This window comes from Prunus avium, chromosome 6 (assembly GCF_965620075.1).
Source record: "Prunus avium chromosome 6, drPruAviu1.hap1.1, whole genome shotgun sequence".
In the NCBI taxonomy this organism is placed as follows: Eukaryota; Viridiplantae; Streptophyta; class Magnoliopsida; order Rosales; family Rosaceae; genus Prunus; species Prunus avium.
In genome coordinates this window covers 10816370-10838884 of record NC_142289.1, presented here as the reverse complement: position 1 = coordinate 10838884, position 22515 = coordinate 10816370, and the positions used below count along the sequence as shown (strand labels likewise).

At 36.0% G+C, this 22515-nt stretch overlaps 2 protein-coding genes and 1 long non-coding RNA gene across 3 annotated transcripts; all 3 read right to left on the bottom strand.

Annotated features, from left to right (window-relative positions):
• Positions 1 to 2943: 2943 nt before the first annotated feature.
• On the bottom strand, positions 2944 to 5687 carry LOC110773885 (putative mannitol dehydrogenase). Its single transcript, XM_021978401.2, has 5 exons — positions 5493 to 5687; positions 5020 to 5133; positions 3714 to 4227; positions 3466 to 3619; positions 2944 to 3365 (listed from the first exon to the last, which is right to left on the bottom strand). The coding sequence occupies exons 1-5, from the start codon at positions 5588 to 5590 to the stop codon at positions 3160 to 3162; spliced, it is 1086 nt and encodes a 361-aa protein (XP_021834093.2). The 5' UTR covers positions 5591 to 5687; the 3' UTR covers positions 2944 to 3159.
• A 9902-nt stretch (positions 5688 to 15589) lies between these two features.
• On the bottom strand, positions 15590 to 18135 carry LOC110744606 (putative mannitol dehydrogenase). The gene is made up of 5 exons (XM_088255152.1): positions 17917 to 18135; positions 17443 to 17556; positions 16362 to 16875; positions 16114 to 16267; positions 15590 to 16013 (listed from the first exon to the last, which is right to left on the bottom strand). Exons 1-5 carry the CDS (start codon positions 18012 to 18014, stop codon positions 15808 to 15810), a joined length of 1086 nt encoding a protein of 361 aa, XP_088111278.1. The 5' UTR covers positions 18015 to 18135; the 3' UTR covers positions 15590 to 15807.
• A 1345-nt stretch (positions 18136 to 19480) lies between these two features.
• Positions 19481 to 21816, bottom strand: LOC148293638 (uncharacterized). Its single transcript, XR_015836755.1, has 3 exons — positions 21531 to 21816; positions 21070 to 21185; positions 19481 to 19909 (listed from the first exon to the last, which is right to left on the bottom strand). It is a non-coding gene; the product is annotated as an uncharacterized LOC148293638 (long non-coding RNA).
• Positions 21817 to 22515: the final 699 nt, after the last annotated feature.

Genomic DNA, 22515 nt, shown 5'->3' with positions numbered 1-22515 from the left:
GGAGTTGTAGATGGTGGAGTCGTACCTGGAGTTTCTATAGTTTCCTCTTTGCACGGTTGTGTTATAGTAACACTTTTCCTTTCACCGTTTTCTTCCCCCCAGTTCCATGACGCCGATTCATCAAACTCAACATCTCGGCTTATCATGAACTTTTTAGTTCTAGGATTGTAAACTCGATAGCCTTTAGATTGGGTACTGTATCCCAGGAATATACCAACTTCAGATTTTTTTTCTAGCTTGTGTCTTTTCTCCTTAGGATGTGCATATAGCAAATGCATCCAAATACTTTGAGATGCTTTGCTGATGGCTTTATATTACTCCAAGCCTTAATAGTAGTCTTATTTTGTAAAGCTTTTGTTAGGCATCTATTTAGCAAGTATACTGTTGTATACACAGCTTCTGCCCATACTGTGTTTGGCAAGCCTTTTTCAAATATCATGGATCTTGCCATCTCCATGACAGTTCTATTTTTTCTCTCTGAGACTCCATTTTGTTTAGGAGCATAGCCAACTGTTAGTTGATGCTCTACTTCTTCATCTTCACAAAATTTGTTGAATTCTTTAGAAGTATATTTTTTTCCTCTATCACTTCTTAGTGCTTTAATATAGTGGCCACTTTGTTTTTCGACATGGGTTTTGAATTTTTTGGAGATATTAAATACTTCTGATCTTTCTCATAGAAAACAAACCCATGTCATTCTAGTATAGTCATTTATGAACATGATAAAGTACCTGTTGTTATCAAAAGATGGAGTCCTCATAGGTCCACGAACGTTTGTGTGAACAAGCTCCAACAAGGCCTTAGCTCTCCAAGCCTTTCCATATGGAAATGCTTGTCGATGTTGTTTGCCAAGTTGGCAACCTTCACAGACATCATGGATCTCTTTTATGTTTGGAAGGTCTCTCATCATATTCTTTTGATAAAGAGTGTTTAGTGCATAAAAATTAAAATGGCCAAATCTTCTATGCCATAACCATGAATCTTCTACTTTTGCTTTCATGGCCATGGCTTTTACAAATTGCCATTTGATGGTAAAATTTCTATTTTCCATCCTTACTTTTGTTATTATGTGATTTTTATTTCTTTTATCGAATATTGTGCAAGAGTCTCTAGAAAAGTGCAGAGAGTATCCATTTTCAATCATTTGTCCAACACTTAATAGATTATGCTCCAGGCTAGGTACTAGTAGAACATCTTTAATATATTCAGTTCCTTTATTAGTTGGATAGAGATTGTACCTTTTCCTTTGGTCTCCACCAGTGTTCCATTTCTCAGTTTTGCTTGGGATTTTATGGACTTGTCTATGTTGGAGAAGATGCTTTCATCTCTAGTCATGTGGTTACTACAACCGCTGTCAATATACCATTTCTTTTTGGTTCCTTCTGGTGTAGCTTGATGAGCATCAAACACATTTGGGCTTGCCACGGAACCAACAATATTTTTCTAGCTGGTTTGTATTTTTACACACCTCGCAGGGAGGATAGTTTTTTCTTTCCTTTATTTCTTTTTCATTTCCCCAATTCTTATTGGATTTATAATCTTCTCTTCTAGAACTTTCTCCAAATTTCCTTTCCCCTTCTTTAGTTTTCTGAGACCTTAAATTTAGTTTTGACTGAAAGGTGCTTTCAACTGAATTTTTATTTCGCCTGCTCAGTCTTTTCTCATATGCTTCAAGAGAGTCCATTAGTTATGTCACTGACAGACTAGTTAAATCTTTTGTCTGTTCAATGGCAGTAACTAAAGGATCATACTTAGTAGGAAGACTTATAAGTATTTTTTCTATAAATTCTTGAATCATTAATATTTTCTCCATAGGCTCTTAATTGATTTATTTTTATTTTTATTTTACCATAATAGTCTTGTGTGGTCTCAGAATCCTTCATTTTAATGTTTTCAAACTCTCTTCTCAAAGTTTGTAGTTTAACTGCACGTACCTTGGCATGGCCTTGAAATTCCTCCTTTAAGGTATTCCATGCTTCCCTTGTAGTTGTGGCTCCCATGATTCTTGGAAAAATCGTATCATGCAAGGCTTGTTGCAGGGTGCATAAGGCATTTGCATCTTTTTGTTGATCCTTATTTAGTTGCCTCAATTGTTCCACGGTTTGGATTTTCTGGATTATTGAAGTCACTATCAACTATGTCTCATAAATCTTGAGACATAAAATAGGTCTTCATTTTAATACTTCGGAAGTCATAGTTTTCTCCAGTCAAAATAGGAAGAGGGTAAGAGTTCTGGCTCATGGTAGACATGATGGAGGACTAGAGTGAACCAACGCCCAAGGTTGATTGGAACAAGCTCTGGTACCACTGTTAGTTTAAAGGAGAAGGGATTTAGAGAATGGTTGGTTTTAGTACTTAGGACAATGGATTTATGTGAAATGGAATTTTTTTTGAAAGAGTAACAAGGTAATTTTATTTGAATGAAGAAGAAAAGTTACAAAGCTTTTAGAGAATTAGTGGGATACAAGACAGCTTGGTAGTTTTCAGATTTTTTTCTTGCTTGATTATTACATAAGTAGGTTGCTAGCTTATATATAGGGATGCTAAAGTCGGCAGTTTTGCTTGGAAAGGTCGGTTGCACAGTAACCGACTTTTCCAAAGTCATTTTCAGCCACATATGTGTGGCTATCTCTAGAATAATCTTCATTCTTCACTTTGGTTTTGCCGACCTATGTAAGCTTCTCCAATAATTTAGGCTCATCTCAAAACATTTTAGATTTCTCCACACATTTCTCAAACATGTCTATCAATCATGTTCAGCCTTCTTGATTTTTATATATTTTTTTGCACAAATGTGTATTAATTTCAACACATATATATACTTGCCATTTCATTTATTTATTTAAAATCCATCCTGTCCTGTGTACCAAGTTCTCTAAATTTATAATTTTCACATGACAAGTCAATAAAGAAAACTAGTAGAAGAACCAAGAAAGTAGTTGCTGGAAACTGAACTCGAACTTAATTCATTGACTGAAAAAAAATACAATTTAAATAGAACGTACAAGACCAAACTGGGCAGGAAAACATGGAACAACAATCCCATGACCAACACGACTAACAGTTACTACTTAGACTCCCAACATATATAATGGGATGCTCTTATAGAATAGGTAAAACCACAGCTGACCTCCTAAACTAGATAACTCTTAACAAAATTTAAGAGCTAGACTTCAGTGTGTTTCCGATGTCGATAACAAATCGGTATTTGACATCTGCTTTGACAAGGCGCTCCATGGCAGTGTTTAGATAATCAATCGGGATAACCTCGATGTCAGCTGTTATGTTGTGTTTGGCTGCAAAGTCAATCATCTCTTGTGTCTCCTTCATTCCTCCAATTAAACTGCCGCCTACTATCTTCCTTCCTACAAATTTAATTGAAGAACAAATTGAAATGTTTGTTAACAACTTTAATACATACACAATGAACCAATTCAAATTAATGCACACTTCTGGAGCACTTACCCATGAGCAAAGGAAAAACTGGAAGCTCAAGAGGCTTCTCTGGTGCACCAACCATCACAAGCTTTCCATGAGACTTCAACAAACCAATCAAAGGCAAAAGAGGGTGGACGGCAGAAACCGTGTCGATGATGCCATCCATTGAGCCCAGGGCAGCCTACAAATTAAATCAACAAAAGTAAATTAATCCACAAACCCTACACATGTGACAATCCAGTATATAAGGTCAACGTAATTATTCAAATAATCACCTGCATTTGATCTTGGTCACGACTGACCAAAAATGAATCAGCATGGAGATGTTCAATAGCTTCTTCCTTCTTATTAGGGGAGGTGCTGATCACTGTAACCTTAACCCCCATAGCCTTGGCAAACTTCACGGCGACATGCCCTAAACCGCCTAGACCAACAACACCGACATGCATACCAGGTTTGTCAAGTCCGAAATATCTCAAGGGGCTGTAAGTTGTAATCCCAGCACATAGGAGAGGAGCAGCTCCATCAAGAGGTAGTGTGTCCGGAACACGAACGATGAAGTGTTCGTCGGCCACCATGATATCGGAGTAACCACCATATGTGGTGGTTCCGTCAAGGTACTTGGAACCATAGGTGAGTATCATTTTGGGGCAGTAATTCTCAAGGTTGTTGGCACAACTGTCACAAGAATGGCAAGACCCCACCAAGCATCCAACACCTACCTTGTCTCCAACTTTGAATTTTTCTACTTTGCTTCCTACCTCTGTCACAACGCCAACAATTTCATGCCTGCATTGCCCCAAATAAGTTCACTTTTAGGAATGCGTTCATTGAAAAGCTTGAGCTAATTAACTTACATTCACATCAACTATCAGTAAATGCTCTGGTCTGACTGTAAACTTGTGATAATTCTAGCAAGTATTTTTCTTAATTTTCTTTTGGCATGCCCTGTCTTTCGTTGCCACCAACCAAATAAGGCCCTGCTCGATAGCTGGGACCCGGGGTCCTGTGGTGGTTGTTTTTTGTTTGTTTTTTTTTTGTCTGAACCACGAGGTGGTCCTGAATAGGCCCCAACTATGGGTGGCACCTTTAAGCCTTAACCACAACCCAGACTAATCCCCGCTCACACCGGGTCGGCCCGTAAGGGGTAAAGTGCTGGCCAAAGTGATAACTCCATACGAGAGCAGAGATCGAACCCCTGACCTCTCTTAAGGAATGAGAGTGCCGAACCACTCACACCAATCACCTTGGTTTGTGGTGTTTGTTTTTTCATTATCTGGTGCAATAATTGTTATGACTCGAAAAAATAATATTTACTAAAATAAATGTTTTTCCAGAAAAAAGTTAGAAAACTTTATACAAATAAAGTCATATATCTGATACATGACAACTAAACTAAACTAAAGTCATAAAAAAAACATATATTGAGAAAAAGACCCATGCGTTTAGGACAAATGCAACATACATCGTACTTATGCATGTCGGTTTATTTTTTAAAGAGCCAAACTTTGATCTTTTTAAATTAAAAAAATCGTTATTAGCACTTAAATTAAAAATCATGTTTGATATATGACAACGTACCCGGGGACCAGAGGATAGGTAGAAGAACCCCATTCATTCTTCACCATGTGAAGGTCCGAATGGCATATCCCACAGTACAACACTTTGAATGACACATCTTTCTCTCCAGTTTCTCTGCAACCAAATCAATTCAATTTTAGACACAAACCAAGAACTCAGATCTTGACATTAAAGCATGCATAAATCGTAGACTTCTTTTGTAATATGTGTCGGTTTTTCACCGTCAATATAACATGTTACATGGTGTTACAGCTGCAAAATCATTTTTACTGATTAAGACAAAAAAAATAAAAAATCAAACGGGTACTGATTCAAATTTAAATCCCAGTTTGTTTGTTTTTTTATCTTCCTCATTTCATTGAATATCATTGTGCTTTTTAAGAACCACATTTAGACAAATCTAGGAATGGAATAAAAATGGTAAAAAACCAAACAAAAAATGAATGGGAAATTAAGTTATATAGAATAATAACCTTCTTGAGAATTTGAAGGGAGAAAGAACACCAGATGAATCTCTAGCAGCCCATCCAAAGGCCTTTTTGGGGTGTTCTTGCTCTGTAGAAACCACCATTTTTGCTCTCAAGATATAACTAGCACAAAGCAACTAAGAGAGAAAATGACTGTATGAGAATTTAATTAATAGAGTGAGAAGAAAGTATGAGAGAGCTAGAGAGATGGTGAGTGAAAGAGTAGGCAAGGGAAGAGCTGTTTATATATAGTTGTGGAAGACATGGGGTGGGGACACTGGGGTTCTGCTGTTGCACTGGGCTGACGTATTGGGTGAGCAAATGGAAAAAGTCAAACAAGGTACTTTTCCAAGAAGAAGTCAAACAAGGTACTTTTCTTCTCATTCGGTAAGAGATTACGACCACAACTCATGGTTGATTCTAGAGAATTCCATTATTTTCAGGTATGACGGTTTAGGACAGATTTTTATGTATGCAACAACTCTATTTTTGTGAGACCACCTTTTTGAGTCATGCTAGGGAGACCAACTTTGGATACCAACTTGTGTACCAACTCTCTAATAGAGGTGGAACTCACCAATACAATGGGTCTCACACAGGGACGGACCCATGATTTCAAATTAGGGTGGGCTAAATTTACCTTACGTACAAGCTTTGAAGGGAGGAACATAATCAATGGGATCGATGTATACAAATTTCCAATTTTTTTAAAAACACAAAACGTATATTAATTAACCAAAACTAAAACTCACACTAACCAACAAAAGAAATAAACTCATACTAATTAAACAATTACAAATGTAGAAGCTATTTTTTTCTTTCCAAAAATGTAGAAATTTTTAGGATTAAAGTTTTATGGCGTAAAACATGAATGATTACAATTAAAAATATATTGGAATTTTAGGGGACTATAAGGGGTTGACCTACTGTCATTTGTTTATTTTTAATTACAAAATCTGTACAATCAAATGTTTTGGCCAAGCCGAAAAAAAAAAAAATTACATAGAATTTTTTTTAAATAAAAAATTGTAAATCCCTAATTGATACTTCATAAACTCTAAAAAGTCCCCAAATTTCAACATCAACAAATTAAGACAATAAAAGAAGATTAATAATTGAAGATTAATTTGGTTTGCTTTAATTAAGCATTGAAGGGCATGGTTGATTGGCGTGTAGCAGGGATGATTGGCTCTTTCTTCATGTTTTTTTATTTCTCCCCTTGCATTAGCAAAGGGATGTTTTCTGCGCAAGAGGGTGTGTGGGGTTTGCTTGGGTAGGCTGGGAGTATTGCTATAGGCTAAAACAAATTAAGACACCTGGGCTATAGCCCAGGTTAGCCTGGGAATGGGTCCGTCCCTGGTCTCACACTCTATTAGAGAGTTGGCACACAAGTTGGTATCCCAAGTTGGTCTCCCAAACATTTTCCTTTTTGTGATGACGTTTTTATGTACCTAATATATAGGTACTATGAGCTAATGTGCTTTATTTTTTTTTATTTTTTTGATAATAGATAATGTGCTTTATGTTAATAATGTATATATATATAGGTAAATTTTTTTAATGTATCTGGTTAAATATAAGCGTTAATATAAAAATTCATGGATGCAATTAAAAGAAGAAAAAAAAGGCAACGTAATTAATATACCAAAATCATTATGGTCATAAGCACTTAATTTGTTAATTAATTATGGTCATAAACAATTCTTTTCCGTATTTAAAAATGAATGTAATTCTATTGGCACAAAAGTTAAAGGACTTGTATCAAAGTCACCAACTCCGAAGATTAAAACCAACTTCTCAATGAGAATGTGGATCTATGTCAACTTTTCTGTCATTTCCATAAAAAAAAATGAGTCAATTGTATTAAAAACAGAATTTTAGTCACTTTATGGGACATTTAGAATTTGAAGTACTTAAGAAGAAAGACTTGAATACTACTTTCTGGAGATATCGGGAAAAAGCAATACTTGGTTGTTGACAACAATTAGGTATCTCTTCCACAACGGTCGCTCCATATCTTTTTTTGTTTTTGTGTTTTGGTTTGGATGAAAAGGCGAGGTTACTGTGAGAATCCATGTTCTTAAAAGTTTTTAAAAAAAAGACTAAACATTTATATTTATGTACTGTTTTACGTTTACAATGCTATTCTAAAAATTATATATACTTGGTAAATATATATATACGTTCGTTTAAATAACTATAAATTATTTTATTATTTTTTTGTTTTTCTCTAAAACCTTAGATATTTCTTGCGTATTTAACTTATATAATTGTATATATTTATAATAATATTCAATTGTTAGAATTGTGTTATTCACATCTTGTGTATTAAATAGCTGAAAAAATCTATTTTATCTTTCTGAGCAACTTAACTTGGACAAAAGGATTGACATGGTAAATATTATGTATATATGAGTTTTAATCATCTTAAGGTAGAGTGGACGTGTGGTTAGGCACATGCATAGTTCATCCTTGTCACCTATATATGTGTCATTGTTTTAAAGTCAGAGCTTGTGTGTTTTGACAGCTCCTGTAAGAAATTAGTTAGTTAATAAATATCTTGATTCTATCTTCCTATATTCATATTCATCCTTAGTCATCAAGCTTATCCATACATCTATTCTTACTTCATGCCCAAGTTTTGTAAAGGTATAAATAAAGCCTCTCCCCTATGTTGTCAATAAGAAAAAGGAACAAGAAAGAAAGGAGGTAAAATACTAGAGAGAGGAGTGTGAGTGTGAATGCGGACAAAAATTAGGAAAAACACCTTACATTTCTAGCAAAAGCTTCGGTGTCAAGGTAGGGGTTTCTTGGGGGCCTTTTACGGGGATTGATTTAATTAAATTTTGTGAGCTCTATATTATGCGTGATATTATAACTTGATGGATGTTCTTGATATTATAATGTTCTTGATATTAGGTGTTTACGTGTTGTTAATTATTTAATTAATGTTGGCATGATTATATGTACATTGGTGATATTTAAATGACAATATTGTTTTTATGAGACATGTGAAAAGAAGAACTATATCATGTCATGGAAATTAGTTGGAGATGTTGGATTGAGAAAATAATGATGGAAAAGAGGGTAATGGAAATAGTCTTTTGAGTAGTTGAGTCTAACTCTTGGCAGGTACAAAGTCTCAGGGATCCCACAGTGCACATGGTTTTGTTTGTGCCTGATAAATCACGGCCATAAGCTGGCCGAAGGAGCCCCTTCTCTCGGCCCTGGCACTTGTTCATGAAAACTGAAACGCAGTGTTTCGCCAGGGTACTTCGCCTTCCTAAAGATAAAAGAAGAAATGCTAAGGCATGATCATCTCGGCCTCAAGCGCAGGCTGAGGCCGAAGCTGAACAAAATCACGGTCAAGGCATTAAAAGCAAATCATCACGTGACAGCAGGGTCCCAGGCTTCATTTAATGAAGTAGTGCCTGTTTAATGCAGCAAACCCATTGGCCACAAAGAAGCATTTAATGCATGAGGGAAGGTGGGAAGTGACTGAAGTCAGGATTTGGTGATGAGGATCAGAGTGATTAGACGTGGACATTCTCACAAAAATTCTGACAGCCTGAGATATTGGTTCAACAGCTATCCAGGCCATAAATGCGTCTCCACGGCCAGAAGCTCAGAACCCACGATCAAGAGCGGCGGCCGAGATTCACCGGGATTTCTGGGGTCACACCACCATACTTCACGATCCCAAATGTCGATTGGACACCCACTTGCGCTAATCAGACTCCACTATGCGCAAATTCAGCCTCAATTACTCATCCAGGGACTCTTCCTATAAATACAAGACTCGAGCTACATTCAAAAGGTTCAACACCAAAACAAAGCCTCCCACGGAGCAACTTATTTTTTCCTGTAATGCACTTTCAATATCTTTACTTGCTTTCCTAGGAGTAGTGTTAGATTGTAAGAAAAATCCATTCATCAATATATCATACGACCCTTGATTTTCAAGGCGCCGGAGCACCATCCTTGTTGTCCGTTCACTCACCCCATATATCACACGACCGTCGCTCCCTGAGCAGCGCGCCGGAGCACCGCCCTAAACCCACCATCAACACCATCACTCAACGGCCTTGTAGTTCAGGCCGTGAACCTAACAGCCGAGACCAGTTCCTCTCTCGGCTACAATCGTTTGATTAGGAAGACAAGTTCAAACAAGCGCACCACTTATCCATCCAACACTCGTCAACACATCGACGCACGGTAGACCGTGCTGGCACGCCCGCGCACAACCGCACCGCACCCAAAAGCAGGAAACCGCGTGTCAACGCACATCCCCTCGGCCCGGAACTCCAGGCCGTGAGATTTGCGCGGCAGACAGGTTTTTATTGGGTGATTCGGGACTGGCGAAAGGGAGTTAGACAAGATGACTAACAAAAGGGAAATTATGGGATGATTGAAATGGGTGTTAGTTCATATAAATGGGCATTCGGGACCAAGTGGTATATGCATGGTATGGGACGTGCAGGTCTACTTGTCCAGTTATATGAATTAATGGGATTAAATGAAGAGTATTCATGCATTATTATTAATAATGTGATATTTGGCTGTGTGATTGTATGTCACTTAATTTGGTTATATCAATCTACTGTGGTAAGGTCTCATGTCCCTACTGAGCGGTGGTTGCTCACCCCTCACCCTGTTTAATTTTTCAGATGAATTAGTGGGCAAGACAAGGACTAAACCAGTTGAGACTGAATTAGGTGAGAGTGATAGAGCTTTATTTATTAATTGTAAAGTTGTAAGATTTTGGGAGCTATTTTTATAAGAAAATTTTATTTTAAACCCTGTTTCGACTTCTATTTATTTTATTTTACTTTTTATTTTCTCACTCATCGGGCGCGGGGTTTCTACCTATCCCCAAATCCAGGGCGTGACAGTTACTCCATATTTTTTTGGAGCGCTAAGAATATTTTGCTTTTAAAAAAAAAAGAAAATCAAGAATAAGTTTATTTTTTGTGTTGGTTTATTCAATCTCCAATTCAACACTGAAAGTTAATTTTCATATATAATTTAAGAGTGATGGGGCCTAAAAAGTTATAATTTTTTCCCGAATATAAATAAATAAAAGACAAAGTTAATTTTAAGCTTATTTTGCTTATAATTGAGAAAGTTATGAACATTATTCTAAGTCATTTGATGATATTATGTTTTATATATTATAGAATCAAAAAAATTTCTCAACCATTTCATTTATATTTTACATTTACATCTATTAAAATGTTTGATTAGATTAAACATGACGATAAATATTTCATATTTCATTATTATCTTTTTTATTATGAAAATAGATCATTCAATCCAATATCAATTGGATTTAAACTTCTAATCCGATTGGATTGGATTGGAAAACTCATAATTCAATTTACAATGGATCAAATGCGAATTAGCTAAAATACATTGGTTTCAAACCGATGCACACCCCTAATCTCATTTAAGTGAGAGGATAACACTTTGATTTTTCGTCCATTCAAGTTGATGTTACTCACACAAAAAGCAAGAAAACCTAAGAGAGAAAACTCCTAGCCGCCACCCCTTTTGGGGTGGTGACTACCATGTTTTTTTGTCCCATCTTCATTTCTTTTTCCTCTCGTCTCCAACCCATCCCCTTCCTATCCTCTTTGCTTCCCCCTCCCGCATTGTCCCCCTCTCTTTTCATTAGCTCGTTTATGATGGAGTAATTATAACAGATCTTTGCGGATCTATCCTCTTTTGGTTATCAACTCTATTTGCCAAAGAGGAGAGTCTATTGGTGCGAATTTGTTATCATTTGGTGCTTGTGAATAGTAGGTTGGCTTTGTGATAACGGGGTTGCAGTCTAGCTGGTTTAGTTTCTTTATCTTTAGAATAAGTCACATAAACTCTCTTAGGATTTTGTTTGTAGTTTTCACCTCTCTTTTGTGAGAGCTTTTTGATTGTTATGAGTTTACAATCTTAGTTGGGATGCCTATGCCAAAGTTTCTTCAGTCATGCATGATCGTTGGTGGAGGTGCACCAAATTGTCTTCATCTTAATGTTTTATTTCTTCGTAATTGTAATGGCCCTTTGTGACTAGTTTGTATTGGCCTTTTATGGCCAGTAGATTTTTTGGTTGAATTATGAATGCAATTCAATATATATATATATATATATATAAAGTAAGAGGATACCAAAGAGACACATTGACACATATATCGTCAGGATCCCGAGCCTCTACATTTAGAGCCCACGCATTTCCCGTATTTCGCTTCATCCAGGCTATTCTAATGATCCAACGTATGGTTTCATACATGACATGTTAGCAACATAATACAATTTAGTTTTTATTATTTTATTATTTTATGATTCTATAGTGATGTTACGTTGTCGTTTCCTTCCATCATCTCTCTTCTCCCTCTCCTCCTCGTTTCTCCTCTTTTTTTTTTGGGCGTCAAATAGCAATCTCTTATAGAAAGTAAGGGTGCAAGTTGGATTGGAAATTTTGATTCAAAAATTTCCGACTTTGGCTAGTCCATATCGATTCAAACCTCTAAAAGTTCTGAAATCTAAAAATTCTGAAGAAATTTTTTTTTTGAATTTGGAATGTATCACAAGATTCCTAAAACTTCCAAATTCCGAAATATATTAGGGTTTCAAGCTTAGATTACATATATGTAAGACTAATTTTATGTTGAACTAGATATGGCTTAATGACCAAATAGACATTGTCAAGTAATTTCAGAAAGGATAAGAACATCTAAGTAATAACATATAATACTTTTTCAAGCTTTTTGTATTTTTTTTCAATTTTAAGCCAATTTTAACCTTTTAAATCTTTGGACATGCTTAAAATGTTCAACTATTTTCCGAAATTTTTCCAAAAATATTCCGAAATATGTAAGTTTTGAAATTTTCTGAAAATTCCGAGTTTTCCAAATTGAAATGGATGTTGAAATTCCGAAATTTTTTGTAACAGAATTAGAAAGGAATTTTCGCTCCAAATTGTTTTTGAATTGAAATTAGGGTTCCATATGACTCTGATCCTTTCCATCTGAAAACCAACCGTAATAGAAAGCAAAGCCAAACCCAGGTACATTACCTCAGAACTACAAAAGTGCCAAGAACACCAACTAGAACCCAAAGACAGGTCTAGGAAGAACATAGCTCGGCACAGAAAAGGTAAAAACAACCAAAATACAATAACCAAAGCCATGAGACCCCTAGCTCCTAAACCTCTCCTATTTTCTCTGTATCTTGTGTCTCCCAAATCCCAATTCCCACATCCCCTCAAGTGTTCAAAATTCAATATAAAATTATATCTAAAACAAATTCCAATTTAAAAAAATTTCAATGAAATTTCAGAAACTTAATTACTGGATTCTTGCTGTCGTTAGCAAATTCAATTATGACATGGTTGAATCAAATTCCAAGTGAGAAAAAAGCATCCATGTATTTGAGATATAGTTTGATATTTTTGGGATTTTGATTTGGGTTTTGAACTAGTGTTGAGTAGTAGAGATTCCTGGGAAAATTGGGAAATGGGAGAGCTGAAGAGAGGGAGGAGAGAAAGGGGAGAGAGATACAGAGAGATAGAGAGATAAATGGGTAACGTTAGTTTTTTTTTTTTATTTTAAAAACTACAGTTTATGTTAATTTTGATGTGTTATTTTTTAAGTCATTAGATTATTGTAAGGGTCCAGATGAAGATATATGCAGAAAAAAAAAAAGCGTAAATTCTAAATGCAAAGACTCATTGCTTAGGTGATGACTTTTTTTCGGTAACGCATGATTATTATTATTATTATTATTTTAAATATTTAAAGAGGTGATGTAACATTAGCAAAACAAATATTACAAGCAATCCTCCACGGAAACATCTTAAATGATCTCGGAAGGATTTTCGTATCATGTAGATATTTAGTGTAAGAATATAAAACATAACAAACTAATCTATGGTCAGTATTGATGCATCCAGCCAGACATTAGTTACATTATGCATAGTGGTAGGCTAAAATGTGAATATACATTATGCATGGTGTATATGTATAGTCCTTTTCCTTGTATGATACGACAACCTTTTTTCAATGGCCACAGTCCATATACGTGCGCGCGTTATTCGAGACCACAAGAAATTGAAAATCATACAGTGATTTTTGTTTTGGAGTGGAGAAATAATATCAAAAAGCATTTGTCAAATGGATATATGTGCATTGGTTAACGTCGGTTGTCATGAGTTTGAATTTGGGTGTGAATGTCAAAATATGGTTGTTGTTTGTGAAGTTTGATGCAATATTTATAACAAATGGCCCACATACATATAATATTAAGTGCTCTTAAATGAACATTAAAATTAATTGAATACATTCTACTATCAAATTATTTATTAAATTACTAATTTACTATAATATAAAATGATCAAAAAGAATATATTAAATTGTTGCATGCAAGCGTCCCATGAGTAGTACAAGCTAAGCACAACCAGAAACAAATAGAAAAATAAAAATAGAAAAAAGACAGAAACAAAATCTGGTCATATGAAAATAAAAAGATTGCTTATGCTTGATTAGGTTTTTTTAAAAAAATATCTTTACTTCAATGTTATTTTTTTTAGGCCATTGGGCCCAACACGTGAAGCCTTGCTCTGATACCATTAAGGAAGTTGAGGTTCCACCCCAAAACCAATTGGCAATGGGGGTAGTAGCCCAACTCCTTATAAATCCAGGCTAGGTCCCTTAACTTTTCAATGTGGGACAAACAACCAATTGGTTTTGGGGGGAGTAGCCCAACTCTTTATAAACATAGGCTTGGTCCCTTAACTTTTCAATGTGGGACAAATACTCTCAACAATATAACCAAACGAAAAAGGTAAGAGTGTGTAAAAAAATAAAAATAAAAAAACATATAGGGCGGTTCGGTTTACTAAAGCACTTGTTTCGGATTTTAGTACAGAGCGTTAAACTAGTTTAGCCGATCGATTTGGATTGCTTATCCGATTTTAAAACAACTAAAAACAAAAACCTAATTAAACGAGACCCATTTTTCAAATTTTGTCAGAAATTACCAACCCTTCCATGCGTACAAAAAATTACAAATAAGAAAAGACCAAAACCTCATATAAGAATTAAAATATCAGAATAAAACATATCAATTTCGCGTAATCAAAATCTAACATATTACATTGTGCTTGTTGAACCAAAAAAATTCACAAAATTTATTTCTTTTGCCAAGTTTCTATTGGTCAAAGCCCACATCCTACGAACCTTACCTAATCTAAAATGATAAGTGCAAAAAAAAGGTGGCTGACCATTATAAAATAACAAATGAATATAATTCCAGCCATACAAATTTATTCGGATGGGATTGAAATATTCCTCCTTTGCAGGTTTATCAAAAAAGATATAAGTGTTTGCCAAGTATCAAACACTAAAGGATAAGCAGGGCATCTAAGAGGTGATTGTTGACTCCAACTCAAATTCCTCACATCAAGGTCTATAAAAAGGGGGTAAATGGCTGGGAGAAAAAGGGGGGTTGGGGGGGGGGGGGAAGGCAGCCGGCAGGCTGCAGAGATCGCACGATAGTGCTGAAGGAAAAAAAAGGGGGACAGCCGCAGGAGGAGAGGAGTCACGCAACGCAGAGAAAGCCAACAACAACACCGGAGGAAGGCATACTCCCATGGCTTCTGCTAGACTTTGCTCCTGCTGTACAAAAAGTACAGAGCAAACCATCACAAATCCACTGCAAGGCCCCTCTCTTGGTGATGATGTTTAAAGCATCCAAAATTATCCGGAAGGATTGATCTCATATGATGGTGGAAACCATCTCAAACCTGTCAAAACTCCAAGTCTGACTTGGCTAAAAGCAAAAAGCAAAGAAAGAATGGACAATGACTCATCTCAAAGCATTTTAGATTTCTCCACACATTTCTCAAATATGTCTATCAATCATGTTCAAGCTTCTTAATTTTTATATATTTTTTTGCACAAATGTGTATTAATTTCAACACATATATATACTTGCCATTTCATTTATTTATTTAAAATCCATCCTGTCCTGTGTACCAAGTTGTTCTCTAAATTTATAATTTTCACATGACAAGTCAATAAAGAAAACTAGTAGAAGAACCAAGAAAGTAGTGGCTGGAAATTGAACTCGAACTTAATCCATTGACTGAAAAAAAAATACAATTTAAATAGAACGTACAAGACCAAACTGGGCAGGAAAACATGGAACAACAATCCCATGACCAACACGACTAACAGTTACTACTTAGACTCCCAACATATATAATGGGATGCTCTTATAGAATAGGTAAAACCACAGCTGACCTAAACTAGATAACTCTTAACAAAATTTAAGAGCTAGACTTCAGTGTGTTTCCGATGTCGATAACAAATCGGTATCTGACATCTGCTTTGACAAGGCGCTCCATGGCAGTGTTCAGATAATCAATCGGGATAACCTCGATGTCAGCTGTTATGTTGTGTTTGGCTGCAAAGTCAATCATCTCTTGTGTCTCCTTCATTCCTCCAATGCAACTGCCGCCTACTATCTTCCTTCCTATAATATTAATTGAAGAACAAATTGAAATGTTTGTTAACAACTTTAATATGTACACAATGAACCAATTCAAATTAATGCACACTTCTGGAGCACTTACCCATGAGCAAAGGAAAAACTGGAAGCTCAAGAGGCTTCTCTGGTGCACCAACCATCACAAGCTTTCCATGAGACTTCAACAAACCAATCAAAGGCAAAAGAGGGTGGATGGCAGAAACCGTGTCGATGATGCCATCCATTGAGCCCAGGGCAGCCTACAAATTAAATCAACAAAAGTAAATTAATCCACAAACCCTACACATGTGACAATCCAGTATATAAGGTCAACGTAATTATTCAAATAATCACCTGCATTTGATCTTGGTCACGACTGACCAAAAATGAATCAGCATGGAGATGTTCAATAGCTTCTTCCTTCTTATTAGGGGAGGTGCTGATCACTGTAACCTTAACCCCCATAGCCTTGGCAAACTTCACGGCGACATGCCCTAAACCGCCTAGACCAACAACACCGACATGCATACCAGGTTTGTCAAGTCCGAAATATCTCAAGGGGCTGTAAGTTGTAATCCCAGCACATAGGAGAGGAGCAGCTCCATCAAGAGGTAGGCTGTCCGGAACACGAACGATGAAGTGCTCGTCGGCCACCATGATATCGGAGTAACCGCCATATGTGGTGGTTCCATCAAGGTACTTGGAACCATAGGTGAGTATCATTTTGGGGCAGTAATTTTCAAGGTTGTTGGCACAACTGTCACAAGAATGGCAAGACCCCACCATGCATCCAACACCTACCTTGTCTCCAACTTTGAATTTTTCTACTTTGCTTCCTACCTCTGTCACTACGCCAACAATTTCATGCCTGCATTGCCCCAAATAAGTTCACTTTTAGGAATGCGTTCATTGAAAAGCTTGAGCTAATTAACTTACATTCACATCAACTATCAGTAAATGCTCTGGTCTGACTGTAAACTTGTGATAATTCTAGCAAGTATTTTTCTTAATTTTCTTTTGGCATGCCCTGCCTTTCGTTGTCACCAACCAAATAATGCAACATACATCTTACTTGTGGTGGTCCCGGGGTCCAGTGGTGGTTGTTTTTTCTTTACCTATATTCTGGTGCAATAATTGTTATGACTTTATACTAATATTATTTACTAAAATAAAAGTTTTTCAGAAAAAAGTTAGAAAACTTTATACTAATAAAGTCATATATCTGATACATGACAACTAAACTAAACTAAAGTCACAAATAATGCAACATACATCGTACTTATGCGTGTCGGTTTATTTTTTAAAGAGCCAAACTTTGGTCTTTTTAAATTTAAAAAATCGTTATTAGCACTTAAATTAAAAATCATGGGGTATATCCCAAAAGAAAATCAACAACTAAGTAAATTAAAGTCATGTTTGATATATGACAACGTACCCGGGGACCAGAGGATAGGTAGAAGAACCCCATTCATTCTTCACCATGTGAAGGTCCGAATGGCATATCCCACAGTACAACACTTTGAATGACACATCTTTCTCTCCAGTTTCTCTGCAACCAAATCAATTCAATTTTAGACACAAACCAAGAACTCAGATCTTGACATTAAAGCATGCATAAATCCTAGACTTCTTTTGTAATATGTGTCGGCTTTTCACCGTCAATATAACATGTTAAATGGTTCTACCGCCGCAAAATCATTTTTACTGATTAAGACAAAATAAAAATAAAAATCAAACGGGTACTGATTCAAATTTAAATCCCAGTTTGTTTGTTTTTTTTTATCTTCCTCATTTCATTGAATCATTGTGCTTTTTAAGAACCACATTTAGACAAATCTAGGAATGGAATAAAAATGGTAAAAAACCAAACAAATAATGAATGGGAAATTAAGTTATATAGAATAATAACCTTCTTGAGAATTTGAAGGGAGAAAGAACACCAGATGAATCTCTAGCAGCCCATCCAAAGGCCTTTTTGGGGTGTTCTTGCTCTGTAGAAACCACCATTTTTGCTCTCAAGATATAACTAGCACAAAGCAACTAAGAGAGAAAATGACTCTATGAGAATTTAATTAATAGAGTGAGGAGAAGTATGAGAGAGCTAGAGAGATGGTGAGTGAAAGTAGGCAAGGGAAGAGCTGTTTATATATAGATGTGGAAGACATGGGGTGGGGACACTGGGGTTCTGCTGTTGCGCTGGGCTGACGTATTGGGTGACCAAATGGAAAAAGTCAAACAAGGTTCTTTTCCACAGAAAAGTAATGACGTTCTCATTGGGTAAGAGATTACGGCCACAACTTACGGTTGATTCTAGAGAATTCCATTATTTTCAGGACAGATTTTTTAGGACAGATTTTTGTGTATGCAACAACTCTATTTTTGTGATGACGTTTTTATGTACCTAATATATAGGTACTATTGAACTAATGTGCTTTATGTTAATATATGTATATATATAGGTAAATTTTTTTAATGTACCCGGTTAAATATAAGCGTTGATATACAAAATCATGGATGCAATTAAAAGAAGAAAAAAAGGCAATGTAATTAATTTACCAAAATCATTATGGTCATAAGCACTTAATTTGTTAATTAATTATGGTCATAAACAATGAGTGCTGCTATTTCCACCCCTTGTCCTATTTCCCCACCCACCTTATCTTCCCACCCACCATGTAAATTTGAAAAAACACAATCCTATCTTTCCACCCATCATTATTCCTAAAATACCCTTTAATTATTAATTCAAGTAAAACCTAGAAATCAAACAAAAAATTAAAAAAATAACCCAAACAAACCCAACGACTTCTTCCTATTCTTCTTCCAATTCTTTTCTTCAATCACAATTCCAGAAAAATTTCCGAAAAACAACATGTGACATTGGACAGCCCGGCTTGTAACTAGACATATACCATCTCTACCTATAAATATTGTTGTGCAATGTCGTCAAATCTCATTACCCATACACTAAACAGAATTCTTACTAAAAACATAGAATAATTATATATATATATATATATATATAATGGTTTCCATGGCTGAGAGTAGATTACTTGGCAGTAAGAATTATTCCTAACTCAATTTTTTACTTCCTTTAAAATTATTTATTTTTTGTTTCACAAAAATATTTAAAAAGAATTTGTCGTTCATTTGTAATACATGCATTAATGTTGCAGTTGGATTTGGAAAGAAACAAATTAGCCCAGTATGCGATTCAGTTTATGGTGCAGAGGAGGGTGATACGTGTCATTGAAAAGTTCAATTTGAGTTTTGATTTCTTCCTTTCTGCCAACCCTAATATCAATTGCGACAACTTCTTTGTGGGTCAATGGCTTTGTACTGTGGGGATTGCAAACTGAGCTTCAAGTTTGGTCCGGGGGTGGTGTTTGACAGGGATGAGGGGAGAATAGGTGGGTTACAAGAAATAAAACAAGGTGTCCAAAGTCATTTTACAAAGTGGTAATTTTGTTTTGGGAGCTTTAGTTTTAAACCACAATATAGTTTACTAATTTGGAAGATGGAAATACAATTTCATCTAATTAGCATAAGGCCAAAGACCAAAATGTGGTACCTAATTTAAAAAAATATCATTAAAAAATATCAAAATTACACACAATGCCACTCCTTCTAAGGCAAGCATACTATGCCACATGTCCATATCTATCCAACCACCATCGCTGGAATCTCGCCGCCGGCCACCACTGCCGGCCACCGCCGCCGGCCACCACTGCCGGAATCCCACCACCGGCCACCTCCGACCAGCTGCCACCGGCCACCTTCGACCAACCGCCACTGGCCACCTCCGACCACCTTTCGCCGCCGGACTCCAGCGCTGTCAGCCAGCAACCGCTGTCATCGACCGCCACCGTCTGCACGGGACCAACTTCGTTGCCCCTTATTCACTTTTTTTTAAAAAAAGAAGATTTTGTGTCATTAAAGGGACTCGAACCTTGACCTTCAAAGGAAGAGGGCTCACTCACAAACCACTACACCAAACTTGATTTTGTAATATTTATTCAATTATACAATATTTATATAAACGATCAACGGTTTTAAAAATAAAATAAAAAAATCATTTCACCACATATTCACACAAAAACTGCAAATAAAAGCAGAAACTGCAACAAAAATACAATGTAGATATCAATTATATATATATATATATAAATAAAATAAAATTTATAGAAGCAAAATGGAGGAACCAAGATGAAAGTACTAAAATGGAAACTGCGATGCAGAAACAGAAACTGCAATGGTGAAATAGAAACTGCGATGTAGAAACAGAAACTGCGATGCATAAAGAGAAACTGCAATACAAAAATAGAAACTGAAATGCTGACCCTGGGCAAAAATGCTCAGCTCTAAAGTTAAATAAAACAAAACAATAGTTTTTTTTATTCAAAACATGTTGGGAGAGAGGGAATCAGACTGAAAACCACCTAGAATGTAAAATAGGTTATTCATGTTTCTGTTTTTTGCATTGCACATTCCGTTTTCTGCATTGCAGTTTCCATTTTCTGCAATGCAGTTTTTGTTTTCTGCAATGCAGAAGAAAAGTTCAGAGTGTGGGTATGCAGAACCAAATGCATGTACCAAACTGATAGTGATGCATGCACAAAGATGTCAAAGCCAAGTATTGAAAACCACCAAACCATCAGGTCTAGTCAATGTCAATGCAACCTAATTAATGTTCTCCACACAGAAAAAAGAAAAGATATGAGAAACCATTTGCTACAGCAGGTTTTCCTGGGAAATGTACAGAAGAGTCTTGATATTTGATCTTACCCAAACTATAGCAAGCAAAGAACACGCTGTCCTAAGATTAGTCTATTTTGTGCTTCAAATGTTAAGAGAAGACATGACAATAGATTTTTTTATAACTTTGTATTAAAGAAAATTAGAAACTGAAGAGAAAACCCTTGAAACAGAAAAAGATGAATTAATTGGCATATTCAATGCAAGTGCTTACATCATGGTTCCTTTGTGGCTCCACTGTTAAGAAAAAAAAAATGGCACAACCAAGAAAAGATAAATTAAAGAAGGGAGGTATCTGTTCTCTTACTCTTCCTCAATTTCAAGGCCTGGTACGTATTCTAAACTCACATCGAAAATGACCGGACTACTTGGAGCCACCCTTGGCCTTCCTGGAGCTGAATTGAGACCCTTGGGAAACACCAACTATCAAAACCAGAGTAAAAGCACAAAGGTTAGAACTATCCTGCTGTGAATTCATAGAAGCACTTGCAATTGGTGGTTGGAAGATATCAAAGCCAATACAATCATGACTGTTAAAGTTTCAACTTAACCCCACAGAAGAAGCATAACACATAATGCCTCGAACAGGTTCAAGGTTTTTAAATACCATTTTTTTTCTTGTTCTTTTTTTACTGATAAAGAAATGATAATTGTCAGATTTTGCAGTAGGCCAAAAAAAATAGGACTGCAAACAAACAGAGGCAAATAAACCAAAAAAATTATTTAAAAAAATGAAGACGACAATGGAAACTAGCTAGAAAACCATACCTCAATCGAAGGATTTGAGGGCCGGAGGAGAGAGATCGAGGGATTGGAAAACCGAGTAACAATCCGATCAAAATCGGGGTTTTCCGGCAAAACAGCAGCAGCAGAGGCAGGAGGAAGGTCGGAGCTGGCTTGGGGTGCGACGCCGGTCAAAACATGACCAGTCGGGTGGCTGGGTGGCCGACGTGACAGTGGCTGGGGGGTTTTGTCGGTGTCGGTCGAAACACAGGGGAGGAGAAAGGGAGAAGACGCGAAGAGAGAGAGAGAGAGAGAGAGAGAGAGAGAGAGAGATCTGAGAAACTAACGAATTTGGGTTAGGTTTTTAAATGAAAAGGGTATAATTGTCTTTTTAAGGACTAATGTAAGGTGGGTCAACAAATCTGGTCTTCCTTTTTGGCCTAATCCAAAATAACAATTCTTTTCTAGGTATTAAAACCCAAACCAAAATATCAAATGTCTTAAATACTAATAAGTAAAGTTATCTATGTCTAATACCTAATTTTCCTTTTTGTTTTTAAAATTTTGAAGATAAGGTGGGTGGGGAAATAGGACAAGGGGGTGGAAATAGCAGCACTCTAAACAATTCTTTCCCGTATTTAAAAATGAATGTAATTCTATTTGCACAAAAGTCAAAGGACTTGTATCAAAGTCACCAACTGCGAAGATTAAAACCAACTTCTCAATGGGAATGTGGACCTATATCAATTTTTCTATCGTTTGAATCAAGAATGAGTCAATTGTATTATAAAATAAAAAAAAATAAAAAAAAATAGTCACTTTTTGGGACATTTAGAATTTGAAGTCCTTGAGAAGAAAGACTTGAATACTACTGAGTCAATTGTATTTTTTTATTTAAAAAATAGTCACTTTTTGTGACATTCAAAATTTGAAGTACTTGAGAAGAAAGACTTGAATACTACTGAGTCAATTGTATTTTTTTTTAAAAAAATTAAGTCACTTTTTGGGACATTTAAAATTTGAAGTACTT

Coding starts and splice junctions, on each gene's coding strand:
- LOC110773885 (XM_021978401.2), bottom strand. CDS start 5,590: ATGGTGGTTTCTACAGAGCAAGAACACCCCAAAAAGGCCTTTGGATGG. Junction 4,228..5,019: donor ACCTATCCTCTGGTCCCCGG/GTACGTTGTCAT, acceptor GGGGCAATGCAG/GCATGAAATTGTTGGCGTTG. Junction 3,620..3,713: donor GTGACCAAGATCAAATGCAG/GTGATTATTTGA, acceptor TTTAATTTGTAG/GCTGCCCTGGGCTCAATGGA.
- LOC110744606 (XM_088255152.1), bottom strand. CDS start 18,014: ATGGTGGTTTCTACAGAGCAAGAACACCCCAAAAAGGCCTTTGGATGG. Junction 16,876..17,442: donor ACCTATCCTCTGGTCCCCGG/GTACGTTGTCAT, acceptor GGGGCAATGCAG/GCATGAAATTGTTGGCGTAG. Junction 16,268..16,361: donor GTGACCAAGATCAAATGCAG/GTGATTATTTGA, acceptor TTTAATTTGTAG/GCTGCCCTGGGCTCAATGGA.